This window comes from Hermetia illucens, chromosome 4 (genome assembly GCF_905115235.1).
Source record: "Hermetia illucens chromosome 4, iHerIll2.2.curated.20191125, whole genome shotgun sequence".
Taxonomy (NCBI): Eukaryota; Metazoa; Arthropoda; class Insecta; order Diptera; family Stratiomyidae; genus Hermetia; species Hermetia illucens.
Genome location: NC_051852.1, coordinates 12,993,752 through 13,016,744, shown reverse-complemented (window position 1 = coordinate 13,016,744; position 22,993 = coordinate 12,993,752). Strand labels below are relative to the sequence as shown.

At 46.2% G+C, this 22,993-nt stretch overlaps 1 protein-coding gene across 2 annotated transcripts; it reads right to left on the bottom strand.

Annotated features, from left to right (window-relative positions):
* Positions 1-7,993: 7,993 nt before the first annotated feature.
* On the bottom strand, positions 7,994-9,792 carry LOC119655231 (odorant receptor 94a-like). 2 transcript variants are annotated; one of them, XR_005249890.1, is made up of 5 exons: positions 9,057-9,792; positions 8,902-9,001; positions 8,579-8,836; positions 8,340-8,514; positions 7,994-8,282 (listed from the first exon to the last, which is right to left on the bottom strand). XR_005249890.1 is itself a non-coding variant. In XM_038061013.1 (4 exons), exons 1-4 carry the CDS (start codon positions 9,770-9,772, stop codon positions 8,461-8,463), a joined length of 1,128 nt encoding a protein of 375 aa, XP_037916941.1. In that variant the 5' UTR covers positions 9,773-9,792; the 3' UTR covers positions 7,994-8,460. The 2 variants fall into 2 exon arrangements, 1 of the variants encoding a protein (XP_037916941.1); XM_038061013.1 differs by having other exon boundaries at positions 7,994-8,514.
* Positions 9,793-22,993: the final 13,201 nt, after the last annotated feature.

The following is a 22,993-nucleotide window of genomic DNA, read 5'->3' as shown; positions in this document are numbered from 1 at the left end:
ATTATAATTTATTAATTTTAATGAATCAGTAAGAGCAAACGACTATTTACACGTTAGAGGCAGAAGAGAATCATCTCGCTTCATGTGTTTCTTTCTGCCCCTAACTCATGGCACACTTTCCTCGCTAGTCCTCCACTCCCGTGACGAGCTCTACAAAGTGGATAGTTCCGCGCCATCTATTTGTTCGCATTCGCAACATTCGAAATAAATTTCCAATGCCACAGTCTAAAGCTTCGTTCGCTAGATATAGTCAAGATGGATATCAAATGAAAGGCCTCGATTAGCCTTTTACGAAGCCGGTATTATGATAGTTTTGACATTTATTGTGTAGAGGGGGGGGGGGGGCGGGGGGGAGGATAATTGCTCTAGAAAGTTGACGGGGCCATTTTAGGGAACTACTTAACTGAAAAATCCGAAAACAAATCATGAAGCTGCTCCTACGTGGTTCTTACAGAAGAAATCCTCAAAACGCCAACTTTTTGTTTTCGACTTGTTTTGATTTCAACTCACATCCTTATGTCGAAAATATAAGATACAATTAACCAAATTTTATCCTTAGGATGAATCTTACAATTTACTTCCTGGAATTATGAGATTATTTGCTCCTTGAAACATTCTCCTAAAGAAATTCGAATTATCCATCAACATTTAAAAATACACACCCCAAGAATATATTCCTTGTTAACTCAAATGCAAAAAGGATGGAACATACGCCATTTTCCCTCCCATTCCAAAGGATATCAAGTTGGGGGTGACCACATTGTGGTCATTTGCATGGACGACGGTGCTAATAACATGGTCAAAGCGATGGATATCAATAAGGATATAAACATTATTGTTCGGAGGAAATGTTGAATGAATGTTAGGTTCATCCTTTAATAGCTACTCAGGCAATGAAGGCGGGTATTTGATGTTCAAATGCATCACTTGCATTTGGGAATATTTTCACTATCGTCGGAAGCAAGAAACATTAACGCCATTTTCAATGGCTTCCATTTATATTCCAAGAATTCAATCAACTTTCTAAGTTGAAACCTATAATCAAATGAAAGTGTGTCAACTGTTGCTGCCAATTCATAAATATTCATGAAAATATGGTGGAGGACGCTGCAGTCTGGACATATGCCTACGAACTTAAATGGTAAGCATGCGATGTACATACTCGCCCCATCTACATATCAGGGGGTGGTTATATTGTGGTAATGAAGTTATTTGTAAATTCAGGGGGTGTGCATCGGGTAATTGCCTGTTATCTATATAAGTAGATATATTCGTTCTAGTTTAAATAGGCTTTGGGAAAAGTGCAGGTGCAAATCGCAAAGCACTCATTGGACAATCGTTCATTTTGGTTTTCCACTTTTCCATAAGGAGGGAGGCAGGTTTAAAATGGATGTAACTTGGGGGTGGAAAATGGAAGCTCCGATAAGGGTAATGGGTGCAAGTGGTAATGTAGTGGTTTATCGCGACTATTCAGTTAAAATATGGACTAATAAGATACTGCGACATTTTTTAAGTCCTTTCTAAAGAATTGGAAGAATTAATGGAACTTCGTGAAGGGTCTACCGAATGGAGTAGAGGATTGCAGCAAATAGCCAAAATACAATAGATCCGTGCACGAATGCACACGAGACAAGCTCCAAGTCGTCCGCAGCTTCTTCAATGTACAGTGAAGGTTTCAGCTCGGTGAAGTTCGCTCCACGTTAGCAAGGTTCGTTCTGATGGTGGATTCGTCATTCGCAATTTTGCGGCGCCAAGAAGAATATATACAAGAGGAGGAACTCCAGCGCCAAAGGAGTACGCAATCTTATTGTGCACTTTTCGGGTAGGGACGAGGTAGATAAGTGGTATTGGTGTGTCCGTACCGAAAAGATGGTTTTCTTGTGAGTGTTTCTTCATCTTATTCCAGCAGGAAACGGATGCATCCGAAGGATTGAACTTGGATTTATTCCCTATTTCCTAGGAGAGCAAACATGGATCTATTGCCGAGAATCTTGGGCGTGTTACATTCAGGGCATGAACCCCAGCCCTTATGTGTAGAATTTTGGTCGCGCAACTCCCGCCGCGGTCGAATATGTGCAAGACTTTTTTGTCTCCATAAAATTTTCAAGGAATATACTGTGAGTTGAATCTCCTATGTATAGTCTTCTTGGGTGGCGCTTTTCTTTTTCTCGGCAGTTACTTTTGAATGTAATTAATTTGAATGAATTCGTTTCATAATTCATGATTTTCATAATTATGGCTTTAGTTGAGTCGGAGGTTTTTCTTCATGTAAGCGTCGCTTTACTACGTAGGTAGATGTGACCTATTACGAAAATTTGTTCCATTGGTGCCTGTTTCCTCATTGAGTTCGACAAAGACTGCAACGTATGCAACAGTTTGTGAAGGTTTGTAATTCTATATAGTGTTACCTTAGAATCTAGTGATAGCTTGCCTGTACCACATTCCAAGGTTAGGTTAAAGTGTAGGGGAGCGAGTTCATCTTCTTGGTCTACACCGCGTTAAATTACTTAGTACCTTTAATTGGGGTGCAGTTTCTGTTATTGTTAACTTAGTTAATTGGTCAGGTATAGCCGAATGAGGAATGTAGGACGTGAGCGTTATTTCATTTTTTTTTAGGAATTTGGGAGTCCTAAGTCCGCATCCACTTGATGTCGGACGGGACCAAATGGAGAGCAATATGCTCCCACTCTTTATGGTCCACTGACTCATCTTGTTGAGTTTAACACCCAAAGTTCAAAAAGTAAAAAAGGGACAAAAATGGCTACGGTTTCGTCCCAGGGTAGAGGCAACTCATAAGGCGCTGCCTCACCTCTGCCCTGGGAGTAGCGTGACCGAAGCGGCTCGCAGATATTATATCCTCCCTTTTATAATTCTCAAAACACGACGCGCAGTTCAGATCAAAGCTGGGCCGGAGCTAGACACTTTTTTTGATTAATCATGGTCCTACTCACAGGGCCTGGCATGGTGAAAGTAAAGAAAACGATTAATGGAGGAGCAGAACCAAAGGCGAAACTGGGGTGAATTAACGGCTAAAAGTTGGGTAGCCAAGATTTATGGGACACAGACGGAATCATCAGCAAGTGAATAGATTCATGCTCAATGTGATTGTTGTGTTACGAGCAAGGACACGGGACATCATGAAGTAGTAAGCCGGGAGTATTTAGATATTACGGAAACTTTAACAAAGGACGAGTTCTATTAGGCTAGATGTAAGGATGGCTCTAACATCAATAAGGAAATCCTGTAAAATAAAAGGATCGGAGGTTCGCACACGGAATTGTCAGTTCGCTTCGAGTTCTCGGAACGGACACAGATCAGGAGCAGAAGCATCTCGAGGGCCGCTGAGAAACTTTTCATTGGACACGTCCAACAAGGTAATTGGAAAAAAAGGAACAATTAAAGTAAAGATTTTCATTACATTTTCAGATCTGTGTGCAACACCACTTATGGACTTGGGATCAGGATGTCCGCCAAGAGGTGCAAGATGATACTCCCGGAGCAGTTATCAGCAGCAGAAGAAGAAGGAAGCCCTTCGGAAATGAAGGTCGTAAATGTGACCCTCCTTGAAACAATCGAGGAATTAAATCAAAGGAAGGCCGCCATGGTCCAGCAACTAGATTGCCAGCAGCGCATCATCAAGCAGTTGGAGGAGCGCTTGGCATCTCTCAAAGGGAGAATGCTGATTCCAACGTCGAGCAACGGCAACATCAACGTCAACAACAATGGAATCAACAACGTGAACAACAACGGGAACAACAACAGGCGCAGGAACAAGAGCTACAACAACACCAAGATGGAGGAGAGATGTGCCTCGAAGTGGTCATCGAAGAAGAGGAAAGCGACGAATTCAATTTCGTGCAGCGGAAAAAGGAAACTACAAAAGATAAGGTCGTTCTTAGTAGAGTAAGTGCTCCTCCGGCAAACCCACAGGCACCCTCACCCCCAATTACCCGCCCAAAAAAGGTAAGACTCCGTCCATCGCAGTGATGATCAATGTACCTCAGTTTTTGAGAATTCTGAAAGAAAAAGGGTTGAAAGAATACGAGGGACGATAGGACCCTCATTTATGCGCGAAGTATCGAAGATCATACGGCGATCTTCAACCTTATCAAAGAAACCTAACCTTAAGGACTCAGTCCTTAGTAATCCGTGCTCTCCATAATGAAGAGAATCCGCACGTGAAGGTTAAAAACGCGTCAAACTTGGTCATGCGAGTCGACAAGCTTCTCCGCAGTCAGAATCCAACGCTTCTGTTGAAGTCGCAATCGGGGCTGTTCATGGCTACCTTCGAGCCCTCTCAAGAACTCAAAGAAGCATTTAAGGTGAAGTACATACTCCACCAAAAAAATTCGTTTGAGAAAGTCGGCTTGACTTCCTCAAACAGTGCAGTGCTACAACTACCAAAACTTCGGACACATCGCCTTCAATTGCTCCATCGTGCACAGGTGCGTGAGGTGCACAAAAATTCATGTGCGAGGGGAATGCTCAAGAACCGGGACAAACACACCAACTTGCTGGAATTGCGGCTAGAATGGACATCCCGCCAAGTACCGCGGATGCCCGGCATACAAGGACATGGTTCTCAGAAGGGAAGCTGGCAGAGCAAAAGAAAAGGTTATATCAGGAGGGCCAAACAGGCGGTGTCTCAGATGTCACTAAGCTTGGCCTAACCAGGTGTATCTTATGCTCAAGCAGCCAGGAATACTCTTCCTAGAGCTGCAGCCCCAAAGCTTCACAAAACTTTAACCCAGACAAGCGAATCACTTACTGAAGCAACTGGGAATACTCTTCCTACAACTGCAGCCGGTCAAGTTCCTCAAGGCAACAAATTGGCCTTCAGAAATTTGGTCGAAACGCTCGCTAAACTAATGAACAGCGACAATTCGCTGCTATCCAAATAATAATGTCCCTATGGAGGTAAAAATTGTCATTTTATGGAGTTAAAAATTGTCTTTTTCAACTCCGCGTCCTTGGCCTCACACGCCCAACGTGCCACCGTACAAGAGTTGATAGATTCTCTGAAAGTGGACTTCTACTGTGTGTAAAGCAGGCATAACGTACGTTTATAATATTATCCTTCCTGGGGCCATTTGACAAAAAACTGAAATAGGGTTACCCTCGAAAAATGGATTCACAACCAAAACCCATTAAACCAGCTTGAGATGATCTTGCCCGACACACGCACAAGACCGGAACGTATCTGATCTCGGGAGTGCCCCAGCCTCCTTGAGTTTTTTCTCCAGGTTCTCCATAAATACCATGCACAGCAGCGTTGAGAGGGGTTGCCCATTGCTGCCCCGGAGGTTGTTTTATAAAATTTATTCCTGAATGTGAAATAGGATTCAGTCTTCTTGCTCCATTCGGATGAATCTTTGTGTGTCGTGACCCATTCTTCGAAAAAGTATAGGACTTCCTTCATCGGTACGCTTGGGGACAGCACTTTTACGTCGAAGGATACTAGTATTTCATCACTTTGTATACCCGGGCCTCATTGAGTCTGGCAATAAGGATAGGAGAATACAACTTTGAGACCGTTGAAAATTTCTTCTATCTAGGGTCGAAAATCACAACCGATAACAGCTACGATGATGAAATCCGCGCACGGTTGTTGTCAGCCAACAGAGCCTATTTCATCTTACAAAGACTGTTCCGCTCGAAGCGTCTCACCTCACCCTATTATCTTACTGTACAAGACTATGATCTTGCCAGTCCTCATGTATTCCTCGGAGACTTGGATTCTTAGCAAGAAGAATTGCGAACTTTTGGCCGCGTTCGACGGAAGAATTTTTGGCCCCCTGTATGAGGATGGACGATTCCGTAGCTTACATAACGACGAAATCCATGAGCGATACCATGACCGTCCGGTTGTAGATAAAATCCGGCTTAATAGGCTACGATGGGCGGGTCATTTAATTAGTATGAATGAGGATGATCCGACCCGAAAAGTCTATATTTATGGTAGAAAAAGAAGACGAGGCAGACGCTGCCGAGATGGAGCAATGACGATCAGGACACTAGACAGCTTTTAGGGATATCAGATTGGTGGACCTCGGGGCAAAACCTGGATGCCTGGAGTTCCTTTCAAGGCAGGCCTAGGTAGGATACCGGTTGTTGCGCCGTTGATGATGATGATGAGGCAAAGTATTTTTCTAGCAAAGTATTCGCATGCCTTTCTGGAATGTTCCGCGGGTGGTTTCTGTCGAGCGCTACGCAATCCAGTGGTACGGATTCACGGGAATAGTGTGTAATTTAACCCTGCCTTGTGTATTACGTTTTTGTATTCTGATGACGGTAGTCTCGGCGTTTCCAGCAAAGGGGATTTTATATAAACCAGACCGAGTACGCAAGTCTTAGTATCCAAGTGGAAATCTACGTAAAACAAGTACACAGCAACATGTATGCTGAGCAAGTTTATGTGCAGTCACAGAGGTCAACATACATTTTGTCCTGTCAATGTTCGCTGACACTATTAAAGAATTCTTATACAGTTCATCTGTGCTTACTGCGGGAATTGCGGTCAAATCCGGAAAACCCTAAAATGTGTCAGTGACCCTTCTTGCTGGGGGAATAACCCCTGGATAATTTTCAACATGAGAGTAGAGCACGTGATCTATGAGGATGACCAGCCTCTCAACTGTCCGGCTTCCGAGCAGAGCTCTTTGAAAAATTGGCAGGCTGGTAACTGGGTCTTCTACTGGGGAATGAGCACCTCCTAGGCATGGACGCGGCGTATGCCTTACCGTTGCATTGTGTGGCATGCAGACCTGTCTCCGTTGAACCACTTGCTCTATTAGGTTGACCTATCTACACTTTTAAGAAGGTTTCCTAGTCCAAAGCTTTTGCAGATCAGCCTGTTTCCTATTTTCCTGACATGTGGCTCCCTGTTTAGTACAAAGGGGATCGCTGCCGATGTAGTATTCGCTAACGTGAGAGGACATACTACGTTCCAGTGTAGAGCTGACAAAGGTAAGGTCTATGATAGAGGAAGACCGCCTTTGCGAAAGGTACTTGCCTCAACATCACCGCCAAAACTAAATCTAACAGGGCAAAAACCTCTAATAGACTTCGGTCCTTGTGGTATTCTTCCTGCTTCCCTACTCAAGGGAACAAGCGTTGAAATCACCGGCAATCATTTTTGGACTTCGTGGCCTACAATCGAGATGTTTTCAAATTCTAACAATGTGTGACTGGGTGTGGCGTAGCAGCTATGCACGTACACACTACTTATCTTCACCCACACAAAATCACTGGACGACTGACTCATGGAGCATTGTATAGCTTGGCCACCGTGCACTCATATCGCCGCTCCACCAGTCGAGTTAGTGACCCATACACCACCGTCACGGTTCCTATAGGGTTCACTTATGGTGGCAATTTCCATTTGAGATTCATAAGTTGTCTGGTCAAGTAAGTCCCTAGCGATCCTGCAGTGATTGAGGTTTATTTGAATAAACCTCATTTTTCATTGTAGCCAACATTTTCCTGAATTCCGGGTATTTACCACCGTCGGAAATATTCCGGTTATCCCTTCCTTCCTTTCCTTCGCATAATAGGTATTTGGGGTCCCTATTGCACTCCTTGCCAATATGTCCTTTCCCCCCCCCCCCCCCCCCCACACCTTCTACATCGATCAGATCGATCAATGCCGCTGGTGCATGCCTTCACAAAGTGTAAGGTAGATGCTTGCCGTAGAGCCGATTTCATTAAAGAGGTATTTCAAGTCTCTTTAAGGAAACCTGCTCTCGGAGGTGGTAGACAACCCATCTAATTCCAACCTTTCCGGCCGACAATAATTTCTGTGCTACCTTAACGATGGATTCTTCTTCCAGTTTTTCCAACTCAAATTGTTCTTTCAGCGCACTGCATATTCCAAATACAAAATGAAATTTGTTGTTGTTGTGGGAACGAATTTGAGGGTTTAGGGGAAAGGTACCAATTGTTGGGTTGTTTTCTTAATAAATAAAATTAATCATTTTAAATGTCAAATGTTGGATATAAATGAATGTTGGGATGGGATATCTATTAACAAATTGATAGGAGTGTATTGGGAAAGCTGAGGGGAATATTACATATTATTAAATACACTCTTTTGTAAGATTGTTCCTGGAAAAGGCGAATGAAACACTGGGCATGTTACGAAGTCACGGACACTACAGTAACTCGGCAAATCCTGGGGTGGAATTGAAGTGCATTTCAGCGGATCGTATACGATGCCGTATAGGAGTGGTTGACCGGCAACGAAGAAAGAAGAAACACCTAAATGATCTGTAGTAGCTAAACATCTGCAACTTGATTATTAGAACAAATTCAAAGCGGAAAATAAACATGCAAATGCTAACGTTTTGAATATTTCACCAACAACCACTGGCAACGTAGTGCTGAGCCTCATAGAACAATAAAATTGGTGCAAAACTATGTTGGCCATTGTCGTTGGTGGTCGAATCACTCAGCTGAAGCCCTTCATTCGGGAACTTGCTGAAGTAAAGCATAAAGTTTATAGGCGGCATCAACGATCTGAAAAGCGGTTCAAATGAAAATTTCTTTATATTAGACCCCGAGTGTCAATCAAAGCCCATACCTTTGTAAAAGTTTGCAGGAGTAGATGCTGTATGAACCCAAATTTTATGACAATCGGATCACCAAATTTCAAACTAAGGATCAATACCATCTTGCGACAATCTTGGGGAACATCTGGCCAAGATGATGAATATAAGTCAAAAAGTAGTTTTTCTGATTTTTCTGTCAGATAGTCTCCTGCGTAGCACATTAGGAATACCTCATAGAGCATAGTGAATATGAACGCAACGAAACGCATGAATGTTCCAGTATCAGTTGCCTGAAATAAACTTATTAGGACTCCTTTTATCTGGCCGGCTAGCTGGAAAACCTAAGGAAACTTACCAATCCCAAAGCAAAGGCACTCAGGCAAATTAATAAACAGCTGAACAACGCTTGGATGAATATCATTCCTGAGAAAAGATTCTCGAACTCCCTGCTGAGTCTAATTAAGGAAAAACATTTTAGTAAGAGTGGCACTAACCAACCGAAATCCTTACTTGTATATAGAGTTATAGTCCTTAACATATTCCTTGAATTTAATCCTCCACATTATGGCATTATCAGCTGGCAGATTTTTGAACCGATACCCAAGGGACTCGAGTTGTCCGCCAATAATCAGAAGCAGACATGCCATAAAAGTATCCACAACAACGTCCAAAATGACAAAAGTGAAACCGGCACAGAGCTCGTAAGTAAACAGGACGAAACATAGACCAAGCTTTCCCTCCCATTCGAAAGGATACCAAGTAGGAAGGGTTCGGCTTGTTGTCATTTTTCCAAGAATGACGGGGGTCAATAACACAATGAAAACCAGAAACGTAAATGAAAATCCCAGTATTTTAGGTAGAAGCTGAATTTTTCGAACTGTTGAAACTTTCGTGTCCTTTTCCCCAGCTTCCGTGAAAAACGGTATTTTATCGACTTGACTAAGAAAATCTTCAATTTTTTTAGTTTTAAGGCAGAAGTTTAGCGCTTTAGTAACTGTCAGTACCGCATTCCCAGTATACAGAGGACTTATAATTATATCCGTCAGCTCAGTATGATGGAAACTCGCAGCAAACATGGAAACTGTCGTCAACGAAGCTAAGCACACGATAAAGAAAAATGCTCGGACGTAGCTCCAAAGATCTCTCCTTTTGTCTTCGGTTCGCCACATACCGAGAAACTTGAAAACGGACATATGCACCCCAAGTAAATCACTTGTTTGTTGCATGTCTAAAGGTTCACACTATTGCCCGAAAGAATGAGCATTATGTCCTGAAATGGTATCCTTTTATATTGCATGGATGTAGGTGGGACTCTCCAGGACCTATAATTGTCAAAGAACGGGTCAGAAAGGGCTCATCAATGGTATTCATCGATTCCTCATAAATAATCAATAATGTTTTGGTATCTCGAAGTGTCGATTTAATGAAAACTCTTGAATCCTTTTCCGCACCCAAACCTGTTATTTCGCTTACACGTAATGAGATCTCTCCATTTGCATATCAAAGCACCATCATGAGAATGGCATACGTTGTCGGTGGAGGACGATTCCATTGACTTTTTGTAGGTCAACCGCATTCACTTCAACTTCAATAGCCACAGGGAATTGATGAGAAAAGTGCAAGTGTATCCTGTTTAATAAGCTTACACCCCCGACATAAGCTAGAACAAAATGCATACAAACAGTACTCGTACGGTAATCGGTGGGAGTGGTAATTGGTATAACAATTTATAGGGAAAGCGATGTAATGATATGGAATGCGCGAAGATACCCTTTTGCTCGTTTTTACAAGGACCGGAAAAGTAGGATATGTGGAAAATTAATAATAATTCCACTGTCTGTAAGGATATAATCATAATCCAAATCCTAGGAACGTGCTCACTTCATCGAGGATTGTAAAACTCCCTTCCTCTCTCTTCTTCCTAGTGAAAATCGAGGAAATTTGAAAATTTCCACGACCCCCGAAGGCTCGTCCGAACGAGAAGGCGTCCCAGATTCAGGAAATGCAAGCCCATTTTCACACTACGAGGTCGGGAAGGCGAGATATCGCGGAAAATCCACGGTGAGAAAGCCTGGTGAAAATGGAGGAAAATTGAAAATTTCCCCGACCCCCGGGTCGTCGAAAGGGACAAAAATTCAAAATCGTCGGATTTTGGTGGGTGATGCCTCGTACGAAAGGGGAGGCGGCCGAGATTCAGGAAATGCAAGAATTTTCACAATACGATGTCGGGACGGCGAGATATCGTGGAAAATCCACGGTGAGAAACCTTCATGAAAATGGAGGAAAATTGAAAATTTCCACGACCCCCGGCTCGTCAAAATGGACAAAAATGCAAAATTGCCGGATTTCGGTGGGTGATGCCTCGTTCGGACGGGGAGGCGGCCCAGATTCAGGAAATACAAGAATTTTCACACTACGAGGTCGGGAAGGCGAGATATCGGGGAAAATCCACGGTGAGAAGGCCTCATGAAAATCGGGGTAAATTGAAAATTTCAACGACCCCCGGGTCGTCAAAATGGACAAAAATGTAAAATCGTCGCATTTCGAATGGGAAATACAAAACTTTTCACGCTACGAGGTCGGGAAAGCGAGATATCGCGGAAAATCCGCTGTGATCCTTGTGAAAATGGAGGAAAATTGAAAATTTCCACGACCCCCGGGTCGTCAAAATGGACAAAAATGCAAAATCGTCGGATTTCGGTGGGTGATGCCTCGGTCGAACGGGGAGGCGGCCCAGATTCAGGAAATGCAAGAATTTTTTCACTACGAGGTCGGGAAGGCGAGATATCGGGGAAAATCCACGGTGAGAAAGCCTCATGAAAATCGAGGAAAATTAAAAATTTCCACTAAAATTTCCGGGTCGTGAAAATGGGCAAACATGCAAAATCGTGGGATTTCGGTGGGCGATGGCTCGTTCGAACGGGGAGGCCAGGATTCAGGAATTTTCACATCAAGAGGTCGCGAACCCAAGGTGTCGTAGGGAGTCCATAACTGAGGTGCCTTTCGTTTTTAAGGTTTTGTGTAAACACAAAACCTTATTAAAATCGGTTTACTGTCTGCCTGTCTGTCTGTCTGTCCGTCTGTCCGTCTGTCCGTCTGTCCGTCTGTCAATCTGTCTGTCTGTCTGTCCGTCACACGCATTTTTCTCGGAGACGGCTATAGCGATTGACACCAAATTTGGTAGAAAGGTGGGAACTGTGAACGCTCACGCATACATCCTTTTAGGTCGAATTTAAGGGGGGGTCCCCATACATGCAAAAGGGAGGTGTAAAATTTTTTTTCATCAAATATAGTCATATGGGGTATCAAATTAAAGGTCTCGATTAGTACTTTTCAAAGCCGATCTTAGTTTTGACATTCGTTGGAAGGGTGGGAAGTGCGGGGGGTTGAAAGTGAACACTTCTTTAAGAGGGCCATTCTGAGAAACTACCAAACCGAAAAATCTGAAAAAAATCAGGAGGCTGCCACTATATGGTGCCTGGGCTCCGAAATACCTTCTATTCCGATATCTGCTTAAATAAAGTTAATAATAGTATATTACTACAATTTTTTGTAATTGGTTAGAAACCCCCCCTAAGTTCATCATAGTTTATGTAACTGACATTTATGTAACTGAAACCAAGAATTGAGTTTTCCTCGGGGCACTGAATTATGTTCGGTGGTCAAAGGGTAGTATAGGTCCCAGGGCGAAACATGGATTGGTATCCACGATGGAGCATTAAACCTGGGAAATGCCTGCTGAACCAACACCAACAGTTCTACTACCAAACCCTATCTCCACCTCCACGTGGTGACCGCTGGGAGCTCTTTCTTAACGAAAAGCTGCAGACGGAGAAGGATGAAGGCGAGTCTTCCGCACCTAAAAACGAGACAAACTGTACCAACTGGTCCTCCAAGTTGAGGGTTGGGTAGGGCTGACAACCCTACACGAAAAACCGATGTTACGGAGTCACGAAAGGAGCCTCGGACAGGATGGATTTTACAACGACGAACCCGGCAACGACAACGGATTAACGATTTGCGCATTTTCTCATGGAACGTGCGCTCCCTGTACAGAGATAACGCTGATGAGCAGCTAGCCGATACCCTGTCCCAATATAAGGCTGATGTAACACCGCTACAAGAGATGCGTTGGACAGGGACCGGTTGTGGATGAAATCCGGCTCAATAGGTTACGGTGGGCGGGTCACATAATCCGTATGGATGAGGATGATCCCACCCGGAAAGTCTATAAGGGCAATATCTATGGTAACAAAAGAAGACGAGGCAGACCCTGCCTAAGATTTATTTATTTATTTATTTAATGAGGACAATACACAGAAAGCAAATTTCTTATTACATATTGTCCTCAGAGGGAGGAGCAAGTAAATGGCATATTTTGCGCTTAAAGCTAGAGAGGGACATAGAGTCAAAGGAACCAAGCTGTAGGGCATTGTAGGACCGGCAAAACCTCGGGATCGGAGAGTGAAAGTAAATCTCGAGCTCGGCGAAGGGTACATCAAAAATGTCCGCATTACGTGTGTTATGAGACGAGGCGGTACGGAAAGTAACATCCGAGTTGGCGGAGCAGTCCATCAGACCATTGCAGAGTTTGAAAAGGGTACACATATCAAGGAAGATACGGCGTTGCTGTAGGGAGGGGAGATTGAGGGTGCGGAGTCGTGACGGATAATCAACCCGTGGAAAGTTCTTTTTATAAAAGAGGGACCGGGTGAATTTGCGTTGTACAGCTCCAAGAGCGCGACCGTCACGGATGCGGTGGGGAGACCAGACTACACAGCAATATTCAAGGATGTTTTTGACAAGGGAATTGAAGAGTGTTAAGGAGGGCTGGATTGAGGTAAAGTCGGACGAGGAACGTAGGATAAAACCAGACATTTTGGAAGCTCTATTGATGATGTCAACGAAGTGGGAATTGAAACGAAGTTTATCGTCGAATATTATACCCAGGTCTTTGAAGGAGGTCAGTAGTGAAAGGGGTTGACCACTGAGAGAATAGGAAAAGGATAATGGGGAGGGTTTAAGGGAATAGCGCATCCAATGGCATTTGTTGACATTCAGTGTTAGCTTGTTGACCGAACACCAACGGGCTAAATTATCAAGGTTGGATTGTAAGAGAGCACAGTCCAATGGAGACGAAACAGAGGCAAACAATTTAAGGTCGTCTGCGTAAAGGAAATACGCACATTTGAGGGTGGAGGCGAGGTCATTGATAAAAAACAGGAAGAGTAGATGGCCAAGTGTAGAGCCTTGGGGAACACCAGAGGAAGGAGAGAAGGAACCAGATGAGTGACCATGAAAAGAAACTTTGCAGGAACGGTATGAGAGATAGGAGGAAAGCCAGGAGATGACTGACGGAGGGAAGTCTAGCGAAGAAAGTTTAGAGAGGAGAATGTTATGGTCAACGGTGTCAAAGGCTTTGGAGAAATCAGTATAAACAGCATGTACCTCCTGTCGTGAATTCAAGCATTTAGCAACAAAGTTGGTAAAGACCAGAAGATTTGAAGCCGTTGATCTATGTTTCACGAAGCCATGCTGCTCTTTGACAATGAGGTGACCGAAGTGCGCGGTCAACCAGTCGTTGACGTATCTTTCTAGGATTTTGGAGCAAGAGGAGAGAAGAGAAATGGGGCGGTAGTTCACAGCAAGGGAAGGGTCTCCGCTCTTGAGGATAGGAATGATAAGGGCCTCTTTCCAGAGACGGGGAAAGTAGCATTCGTCTAGACTTTTGTTGTAGATTATACACAGGGGGAGGGAAATGTGTTTTCTACAGTTAAGGAGGAAGAGATTAGGAAGCCCATCGGGGCCAGGTCCGACATTGGGATCAAGGTTACCAATGAGGAACTCAACCAAGGAAGGCGTAAAGAGAGGAATGGCTAGTGATTCGGAGGAGTCTGTGATTATGAAAGGTGTAGAGGGTGAAGGGCTCGAGGGAGAAAACACTGAAGAGAAGTAGGTGTAGAGAAGGTCGCAGGATTGTTGTGGGGAGTTGGCAGTGGAGTTAACGAAGTTGATAGAAGAAGGGACAGATTGAGTTGGATTACGAGAGTTGCGAGCGTGAGACCAAAAGGGTTTTAAGTTACCGCGGCCAAGGGCGGCTTCGACGCTCAATAGGTACCTTTTACGCGCTTTTCTGACCATTGACTTCACAGTAGATCGTATAACCTTAAAGTGAGCAAGGTCGGCGTCATTTTTAGAAGCCCGAAACTTCTTCCTCAGTGTATATTTCAAGCGAATGTTAATATGAAGTTCCGTTGTGAATCAAGTTGGGTACGAACGTAGGCAGGGAGGGGAAGAAGGAACATAACAGGAGAAGAGATCAGAGATAATATTGTAGAAGGTGTTAAGAGCTTGATCACACGATGAATTACTTAATATATGTCCCAGTTGAAAGACGCTAAAGCTGAGTACAGACCGTCAAAATTGGCTTTGCGGAAGTTGAACTTAGTGGGTTTACGCTTGGTTTTGGGTTTTGAACGAGAGAGCTCCGCTTCAAATTCAACCGCGGGATGGTGAGCGTCGGTTTTTACATACGGGAATTTGCCAGGAAATAAAGAGAGGTTGCGCTCGGGGAGGTTGGAAAGGAATAGATCGAGAGTGCGGCCCAAGGAGTTTTTGGTGGTATTGAAATTCAGGGCAGAGCAAGTATACATAAAGGAAGAAAGTGGGAGGGGGGGAATGGGAGAGGTTGTTGGAAGGAATTGGAAGGCTAGGATGATTAGGCCAGTTGAGCATGGGGAGGTTGAAATCTCCACAAAGGAAGAAAGGGAGGGAAGGGAATCTGACGGTAAGGAGTTCAGATAAACTGTCAAACAATTCTTCATACAGGTGAGAAGGGCTAGCACAGGGGACATATACACAAGAAACAATGAACGGGAGGAAGTTGGGCGGGGAGACACGACGAGCAACACAATCAAAAGGAAAGCCAGAGGAGGAGAAGAATTTAGAGACCTGTGAGGAGTGGCCAGATCTCCCATCAGGCGCGACCCCAGCTGGCGGATTGGGGCATACCTATTGATGTGTAAATATATGCTCATGCACTTTTCTTTTCTGACTGTGCATGGGCTAGTGTTTGCTCATTTCTGGTGCGCGGACCAAAATGGCTATGGGAAGGACACCCAGAAAATAAAAGCAACATGGACGAATTGAGAAGGAGTAAAGTTACGGTGCAGGGGCTCGGAACCCCAGTACCGGCGGCTTTTGGGAGTGAGCAAGCGGGCTCCCGGCCGTCGATTTCCCTCGACCGCAGTGCCTCGGTGGTGGACAACATATCCACCGTGGCATCTAATGCTACAAGTGTTTTAGATTTGGAAAAGGAAGTGTTCAAGCGAAGTACCACTCTACCAAGGACACCAGTAACAAAACCGAAGAAGGGTGAATTGAAAGCAGATCGTTGGACAACAAAAACAGCAACAAAATCGACCGCACATATTCAAGAGGAGCAGCAACAGGAGGTACTCCAGGACCAGGAAAAGGACCCATTCAGAAGAAGTTCGTCAACTTTGAGATCTCCGCCAATGCCAAACATCAAAAAAGATAAAACGGAGGGAAGGTCAATGAATGCGAAATGTGAAGGAGTATTTAAAAGTAGTAATCTGATTAGGAATCATCATGGAGAGCAGGGCCCTGAAGCAGAGGAATTACCTCTGGAATTATTAAGTTCATCAAGGACAAGCACAACGTCCACCAAGCCATAAAAAATATGGTGAGAGCAATTAGAGTGCAGAAATTTGCACTGCCTTGATGGAACAGTTCAAGTTGGAGGAACTTACCGAAGAGTCCATTGTGAGTTTGCGAAAAGCCTATGGCAATACTCAGACGGCCACATTGCGATTGCCAGTGGACGCCTCGCAGAAGTTATTGGCGGCCGGGAAGGTTCGAATCGGATGGGTTGTTTGCCGTCTGAGAGAGCAGATTTCTCTAAAGAGGTGCTTCAAGTGCCTCGCGTTTGGTCATTTCGCGAAGGCATGTACCAGCGACATTGATCGGTCCGATCGATGCAGAAGGCGTGGGGAGAAAGGCCATATTGCCAAAGCGTGCAATAGGGACCCCAAATGCTTATTATGCGAAGGAAGTGAGGGACGGGATTACCGGCATATTGCCGGAAGTGCTAAATGCCCGGAATTTAGGAAGGTGCTGACTTCAATGAAAAAATGAGGTTTATTCAAATAAACCTCAATCATTGTAGGGTCGCTCAAGATTTACTCGAGAAGACCATCTACGAATCCGAGGTGGAAATTGCCATCATTAGCGAACCCTATAGAAACCGTCACGGTGGCGTGTGGGTTATAGATTCGTCTGGTGGAGCGGCGATATGGGCATGCGGTCGACAAGCCATCCAATGTACTGGGAATCAGACATACAGCGGCTTTGTGTGGGCGAAAATAAACGGGGTATATGTGTACAGCTGTTACGCCCCACCAAGCCTGACACTGTCCGAATTCGAGGAAATGCTTGACAGCCTTGTTCTTGACGCAAGGGGTCGTAGTCCAAGGGTGATAGCTGGTGACTTCAATGCTTGGGCCCGTGAGTGGAGTAGCAGAGAGACAAATGCAAGGGGCCGCAGTCTATTAGACACTTTCGCACAGTTGGATGTCATTCTGGCCAACGAGGGAGGTGTAAACACCTTTCAGAAAGGGGGGTCTACCTCAATCGTAGACCTAACTTTTGTCAGCCCTACACTGGCACGTGGTATGTCTTGGTGTGTCAGCAACCACTACACCCACAGCGATCACCAGGCAATCTTCTTTGGGCTATGGGTGGAGTCACCGGGCATAAGATCATCATGCCCGAACCGAGAAAGATGTCAGGCTGGTCCGCTAAAGCTCTGGATGAGAAGACCATCATGGAGGTGTGGTTAGACCAACCTAATAAAGCAGGCGCCTCTACGGAAAGAGCTGCCCATGTGGTCCAATGCATCGCCGAAGCGTGTGACGCGTCCACGCCGAGGAGGTGCTCATTCCCCAGTAGAAGACCAAACTACTGGTGGAATGCTGAACTGGCCAGCCTTCGATCAGCCTGTCACCGAGCCAGAAGAGCAGCTCAAAGAGCGGTAGGCAGAATCGACCAAGGGCAAAAAGAGCGCACCTATAAGGAAGCCCGCAAAACCCTCAAGCTCGCCTTCCAACGGAGCAAGAGGGAATGCTTTAAGGAGCTCTGTTTAGAAGCAGACGTAAACCCGTGGGGGAGCGCCTACAGAATCGTGATGGGGCGATTCAGAGGCCGATCATCCCCGCAGATCACGTGCCCTACATTCTTGTTAAAAATCATCCAGGGGTTATTCTCTCAGCAAGAGGTGGGCGTAGACAGCTTCCAGCGACCTCTGAATGACACGGCAATACCGCCAGTCACCAGTGACGAGCTGCTGGAGATCTGCACTAAGATAGGAGATAATAAATCTCCGGGTCTGGATGGCGTGCCGAGTAAGGCTCTTAAGCTGGCCGTGAAATCCAGACCAGACATGTTCGCTGAGTTGTTCGAAGCGTGCAATCCACGGAAGGGGCAGTACTAGCAAATATTGCATAGTGGTGACCCTGGATGTGAGAAATGCATTCAATTCGGCCAATTGGAACCTAATACGGGAATCTCTGGCGAAGATTGGTGTTCCCGCTTATCTTGCAGCTATTATCAACAGCTATTTACAAGAACGGAGGCTTTGGTATGACACCGATGACGGACCCCAAGAGTACGTTGTCTCCGCGGGTGTCCCTCAGGGCTCCGTACTGGGCCCACTGCTGTGGAACATCATGTACAACGATGTTCTTAATTTTCCCCTTCCGGAGGAAGCCACGGTGGTGGGCTACGCCGATGATATAGCGCTGGTTGTTGTCGCAAAGCATCTCGAAGATGCTGAGTTATACTCATGCGAAGCGATCAGTGCTGTTAAGGGTTGGCTTGAGAGTTCTGGTCTGACACTTGCGGAGGAAAAAAACGAAGCGGTCCTTATCACCAAGCGCCGTAAAAGAAATTTTGCCCGTATTCAAATTGGGAATCATATCATCACTCCTAAGCCTGCCATCAAATACTTGGGAGTAATGATAGATGGGAAGCTTAGCTATAAAGCACATGTGCAGTATGTCTTACGACAAAGCATCCACTGCGAGTGTGGCCCTGGCAAGATTGATGCCGAACGTGGGAGGGCCACGGCATGCTTCCAGGTTGCTTATAGCTAGGGTAGTCAGTTCGATCCTGCTCTATGCAGCTGCAGTTTGGGGAAAGGCATTGCAGGTAACATTTAACGGTAACAAATTGAGTTCAGTCTACAGAACAACAGCCCTAAGAGTGTGCTCGGCATTCAGGACTGTTTCAGATGATGCAGCATTCGTCATTTCTGGAATGATGCCCATTGACATCTTGGCAGATGAGATGACGAATATATATAATGCGAAGTCTATCTCTCCTTTATCGCAGACGAAGAACGCCGAAAGGGAGAGATCGTTAAATAGATGGCAAGAGCGTTGGGAACGCTCGGGAAAGGGCCGGTGGACACACAGGCTCATCCCTGCCATCAAGGAGTGGTTGGAGAGACGACACGGCGAGATTAATTATAATCTTACTCAGTTTCTCACTGGGCATGGAGGATATCGCCAGTACCTGTTCAGGTTTAAACTGGATACCTCACCTCATTGTCCAAACTGCGATGGAGTCCCAGAGGACACAGAGCATGTATTCTTCCACTGTCCAAGGTTTGTAGAGGAAAGGAAGAGCGTAGAGGGGACTCTAGGAGAGGTGCTTGTGCCAGAGAATCTGGTGCGAAGAATGCTAACATGTCAGGAAGACTGGGATGCGATCAACTCCATGGTCGTATCTATCCAGAGCAAACTGCGAAAGGCAGAGGAGATCAGATAAGCGCGGTTACGTACGCCGCGTAGAGACGAAAGGGGACGAAGCTAAAATGAGCTGACTCCGCGCTGTGATGTAATACCGCACCGTGGTTCCACGGGGCTTGGAGGGAGTCGGGGGTGGTTTTAGTTGGTAAGAATCCCACACGCTGGCGTGTCCAGGCCAGTGTCTTTTGAAGATTTCCACCTCCTCATAAAACAAAAAAAAAAAGAGGAGGAGAAGACGAGTTCAGCGGGGAGTGAATCTTTTATAGCAATTAGGACTCCACCGCCGGTGGACTTACGAGAAGCATCCCGGTCCCTGCCACAGCGGAAAGTAGAGTACCCTTCGGAGAGCTCGGAGTATAATATGGCATCGTCTAGCCAGGTTTCGGAGATACAGATGGCATGGTGTTGCTGAGCCAGCGCGGATAAATTGAAGGCCCCAGCTTGGTTCTTAAACCCTTGACGTTCTGATAAAACAGACGGACAGTGAACATGGATCCAGTTATATAGCTCGGCGAGGCAGGCGGGTTGCCCTGAAATTTACCCGCGAATTGGGGCGCTTATATGGCTTGATGAATACACCCCGACGCCAGACAGCTTTTAGGGATATCGAATTGGTGGACCTCGGCGCAAAACCGAGATGTCTGGAGTTTCTTATTAAGGCAGGCCTAGACCGGATACCGGTTGTTGCGCCGTTGATGATGATGATGACTGAATTATGTTGGAGACATAGACCTGCATAAGGTTTGGTGACGTCGGTTTAGTGGATTCGGACTTATAGATTTCTAGTAAGTGAAATTGATTGATGACGAATTGCTCTACTTTTGGTAGATAGTGGTCAATAAACTGATGTCGGTGTGCGGCTTGAGAAGGAGAGAGACCTTCACTTACAGTTTGGGCCTGGAATATTCAGCTCACTAATATTTTTAATTTAATTAATTTAATTTTAAACACCGGATTAACGCCAACGTTTCGGCGCCCAGGTTGTGAAGGAAGCATTCCTGACATCACTTTTGCGTCGGAATCTCTGGCATCATCGGTGGACGGGTGGCGAGTCCTTGAAGACTTCTCGGCAAGTGATCATCAGTACATTGCGTTCGAAGTGTTTGACACTGCTTGCCGGCGAGCACCAACACGACGTTTCCCCTGCGTGTGGATTGTCGCGAGGGTGAACATCGGAAGGTTCGTTGAAGCTCTTGGAGCAGGTAGGGTCGCGCTGGGAGGCACCCGGGGGGTGGTGGTGTCGCAGTTGACACCGTCGTAAATTCAGTGATGAATCTGATAACGACGGCGTGCGAGGCTTCCATGCCCCGGAGAGGCCCCAGGCGCGACAAGCCTTCTATGTACTGGTGGACGGCGGAAATTGCCGACCTACGGAAGGAGTGTCATAAGCTCCGCCGTTTGGCACAACGTTTGTACGCCAACGAGGAGGCATGTGCCATAAAGGCACAATATAGATCAGCAAAAAGGAGACTTCGCAGCGCTATAAATAAAAGCAAAGCTCGCGGCTGGCAAAATCTTGTTAATGAGGTGAATGATGACCCGTGGGGACTTGGCTATAAGCTTGTTACTCGAAAAATCGGGGCTCTGCTGAAGCCCTGCATATTGAGCACCAACCAGATGGACCGCATTGTGCAGGTATTGTTCCCCAGACACCCTGTACGGGTTGATGTAAATAGCGCGGAAAGCGTCGTGGATTGCCCCCTTTTCACAATGGGAGAACTCGAAGAAGCGGTTCTCACTATGAAAAACAGGAAGGCGCCAGGTCCTGATGGCATCCCGGCGGAAGTTTACAAACTGGTGTTCCGCCAACGGCCAGAATTGCTGCTCGAAGCATTCAACGGGTGCTTGAAGGAGGGCATGTTTCCGTGTCGCTGGAAAATGGCCAGACTCGCGTTGATCAGTAAGGGTAAAGGAGACCCGGAGCTTCCGTCTGCATACCGACCGCTGTGTATGCTTGACACGGCCGGAAAAGTGCTCGAGAAGCTCATCAGGGGTAGACTCGCTGAAGCGATCCGTGCTGCCGGGGACTTTTCCGCAAGGCAGTTCGGGTTTAGAACAGGGAAATCTACAGTGGATGCTGTTATGGAGGTCGTAGATGCGTTTAATCGAGCCGGGGCACACAGCTGCCGATCTCGACGGATAGTGCTCCTCATAACGCTTCACGTCAGAAATGCCTTCAATTCCGTAAGATGGACAGATATGCTAGGCACACTAGAGAACTCCTTTCACGTGCCAAGCATGCGAATATTGAGGGATTATCTGAAAGACCGCTCCCTGTTCTATGAGACGCTAGAGGACCAGAGGAGGATGGAAATCACGTCGGGAGTAACGCAGGGATCCATCCTAGGGCCGGATCTCTAGAACGCTTCCTACGATAGTCTGCTGAGACTCGATATGCCCGAAGAGTCGCGCCTGGTCGGTTATGCAGACGACGTTGCGGCACTTGTTGCCGGACGCACTGTTGAACAGGCGCAAAGCAGACTTGGCATATTGATGCGACGGGTAAGCGGACGGATGACTGCTCACGGTTTCAGGCTTGCGCTGGAAAAAACCGAAGTAGTCATCCTGACCAGAAGGAGAATCCCGACCCTGCGTCCCATATCGATCGGCGAGTTGACTATAGAGTCAAAACCAGCCGTTAAATACCTTGGTTTAATGCTCGACTCGAAGATGAGCTTCTTTGAGCAAATCAAAGCAGCAGCGGACAGGGCTGCAGCTGGAGTCGCGGCCTTGAGTCGACTAATGGCGAATGTCGGCGGCCCTATATCAACTAGGAGACGTCTCCTCATGGGAGCAACGCAGTTCGTCCTTCTCTATGGTGTGGAGGCATGGCCTTATGCCCTTGACAAGGAGGTGCATCGTAAACGCCTCGCTCAAGTGCAGAGGCGGGGAACTTTGCGAGTGGCGTCTGCTTATCGCACGGTTTCCGAACCGGCTGTGATGGCGATTGCGGGAGTGATCCCCGTTGCCCTCCTTGCCAAGGAGCGCAAAGCTATCTATCGCCGTAAGGGCGAAAACTTAAGAGAAGTGGTTGCCCGTAAAGAACGTCAACGCACCCTTAATGAGTGGCAACTTTCTTGGCAAAATGAGCCAAGGGGCAAGTGGACTGCGCGGCTCATCGCCAAATTAGACCCATGGTTGAACAAAAAGCACGGTGAGATTGATTACTTCCTTACCTGCATGGAGGTTTTCAGTCTTACCTGCACAGGGTTGGGAAGGCGCGATCTCCTGATGGTATGTTCTGCAATAGAGTGGCGGATGACGCTGAACACAGCTTTTTCTCTTGCGAGAGGTGGGACGGCCTCCGCCAGCAGCTTTATGCAGACACAGCGGAGCTCTCTCCAGACAACATTGTCAGAGAGATGCTGAAGAACGCTGGCAACTGGAATCGTATTGAACTCGACCGGCAGAGGGATCGGACGGTTCCCCTCCCGTTGGTGAAAGGAATTCCCTGACTTGAAGGCTTCCAAAGCCGGGGGAGTGGGAGGGCTAGCCCGAAGTAATGTGTCAAACGGTTCCAGGCTAGTTCTCTGATGACAGGGAGGTGTTTAGTTGGTAGTCCGCCAGCGTGCTGTTGCGGGAGTCCAACACTCTGTGCGTAAACGCATTCACCTCCCT

Coding starts and splice junctions, on each gene's coding strand:
- LOC119655231 (XM_038061013.1), bottom strand. CDS start 9,772: ATGCAACAAACAAGTGATTTACTTGGGGTGCATATGTCCGTTTTCAAG. Junction 9,002..9,056: donor GACTATAACTCTATATACAA/GTAAGGATTTCG, acceptor TTCCTTAATTAG/ACTCAGCAGGGAGTTCGAGA. Junction 8,837..8,901: donor GTGCCTTTGCTTTGGGATTG/GTAAGTTTCCTT, acceptor AGTTTATTTCAG/GCAACTGATACTGGAACATT.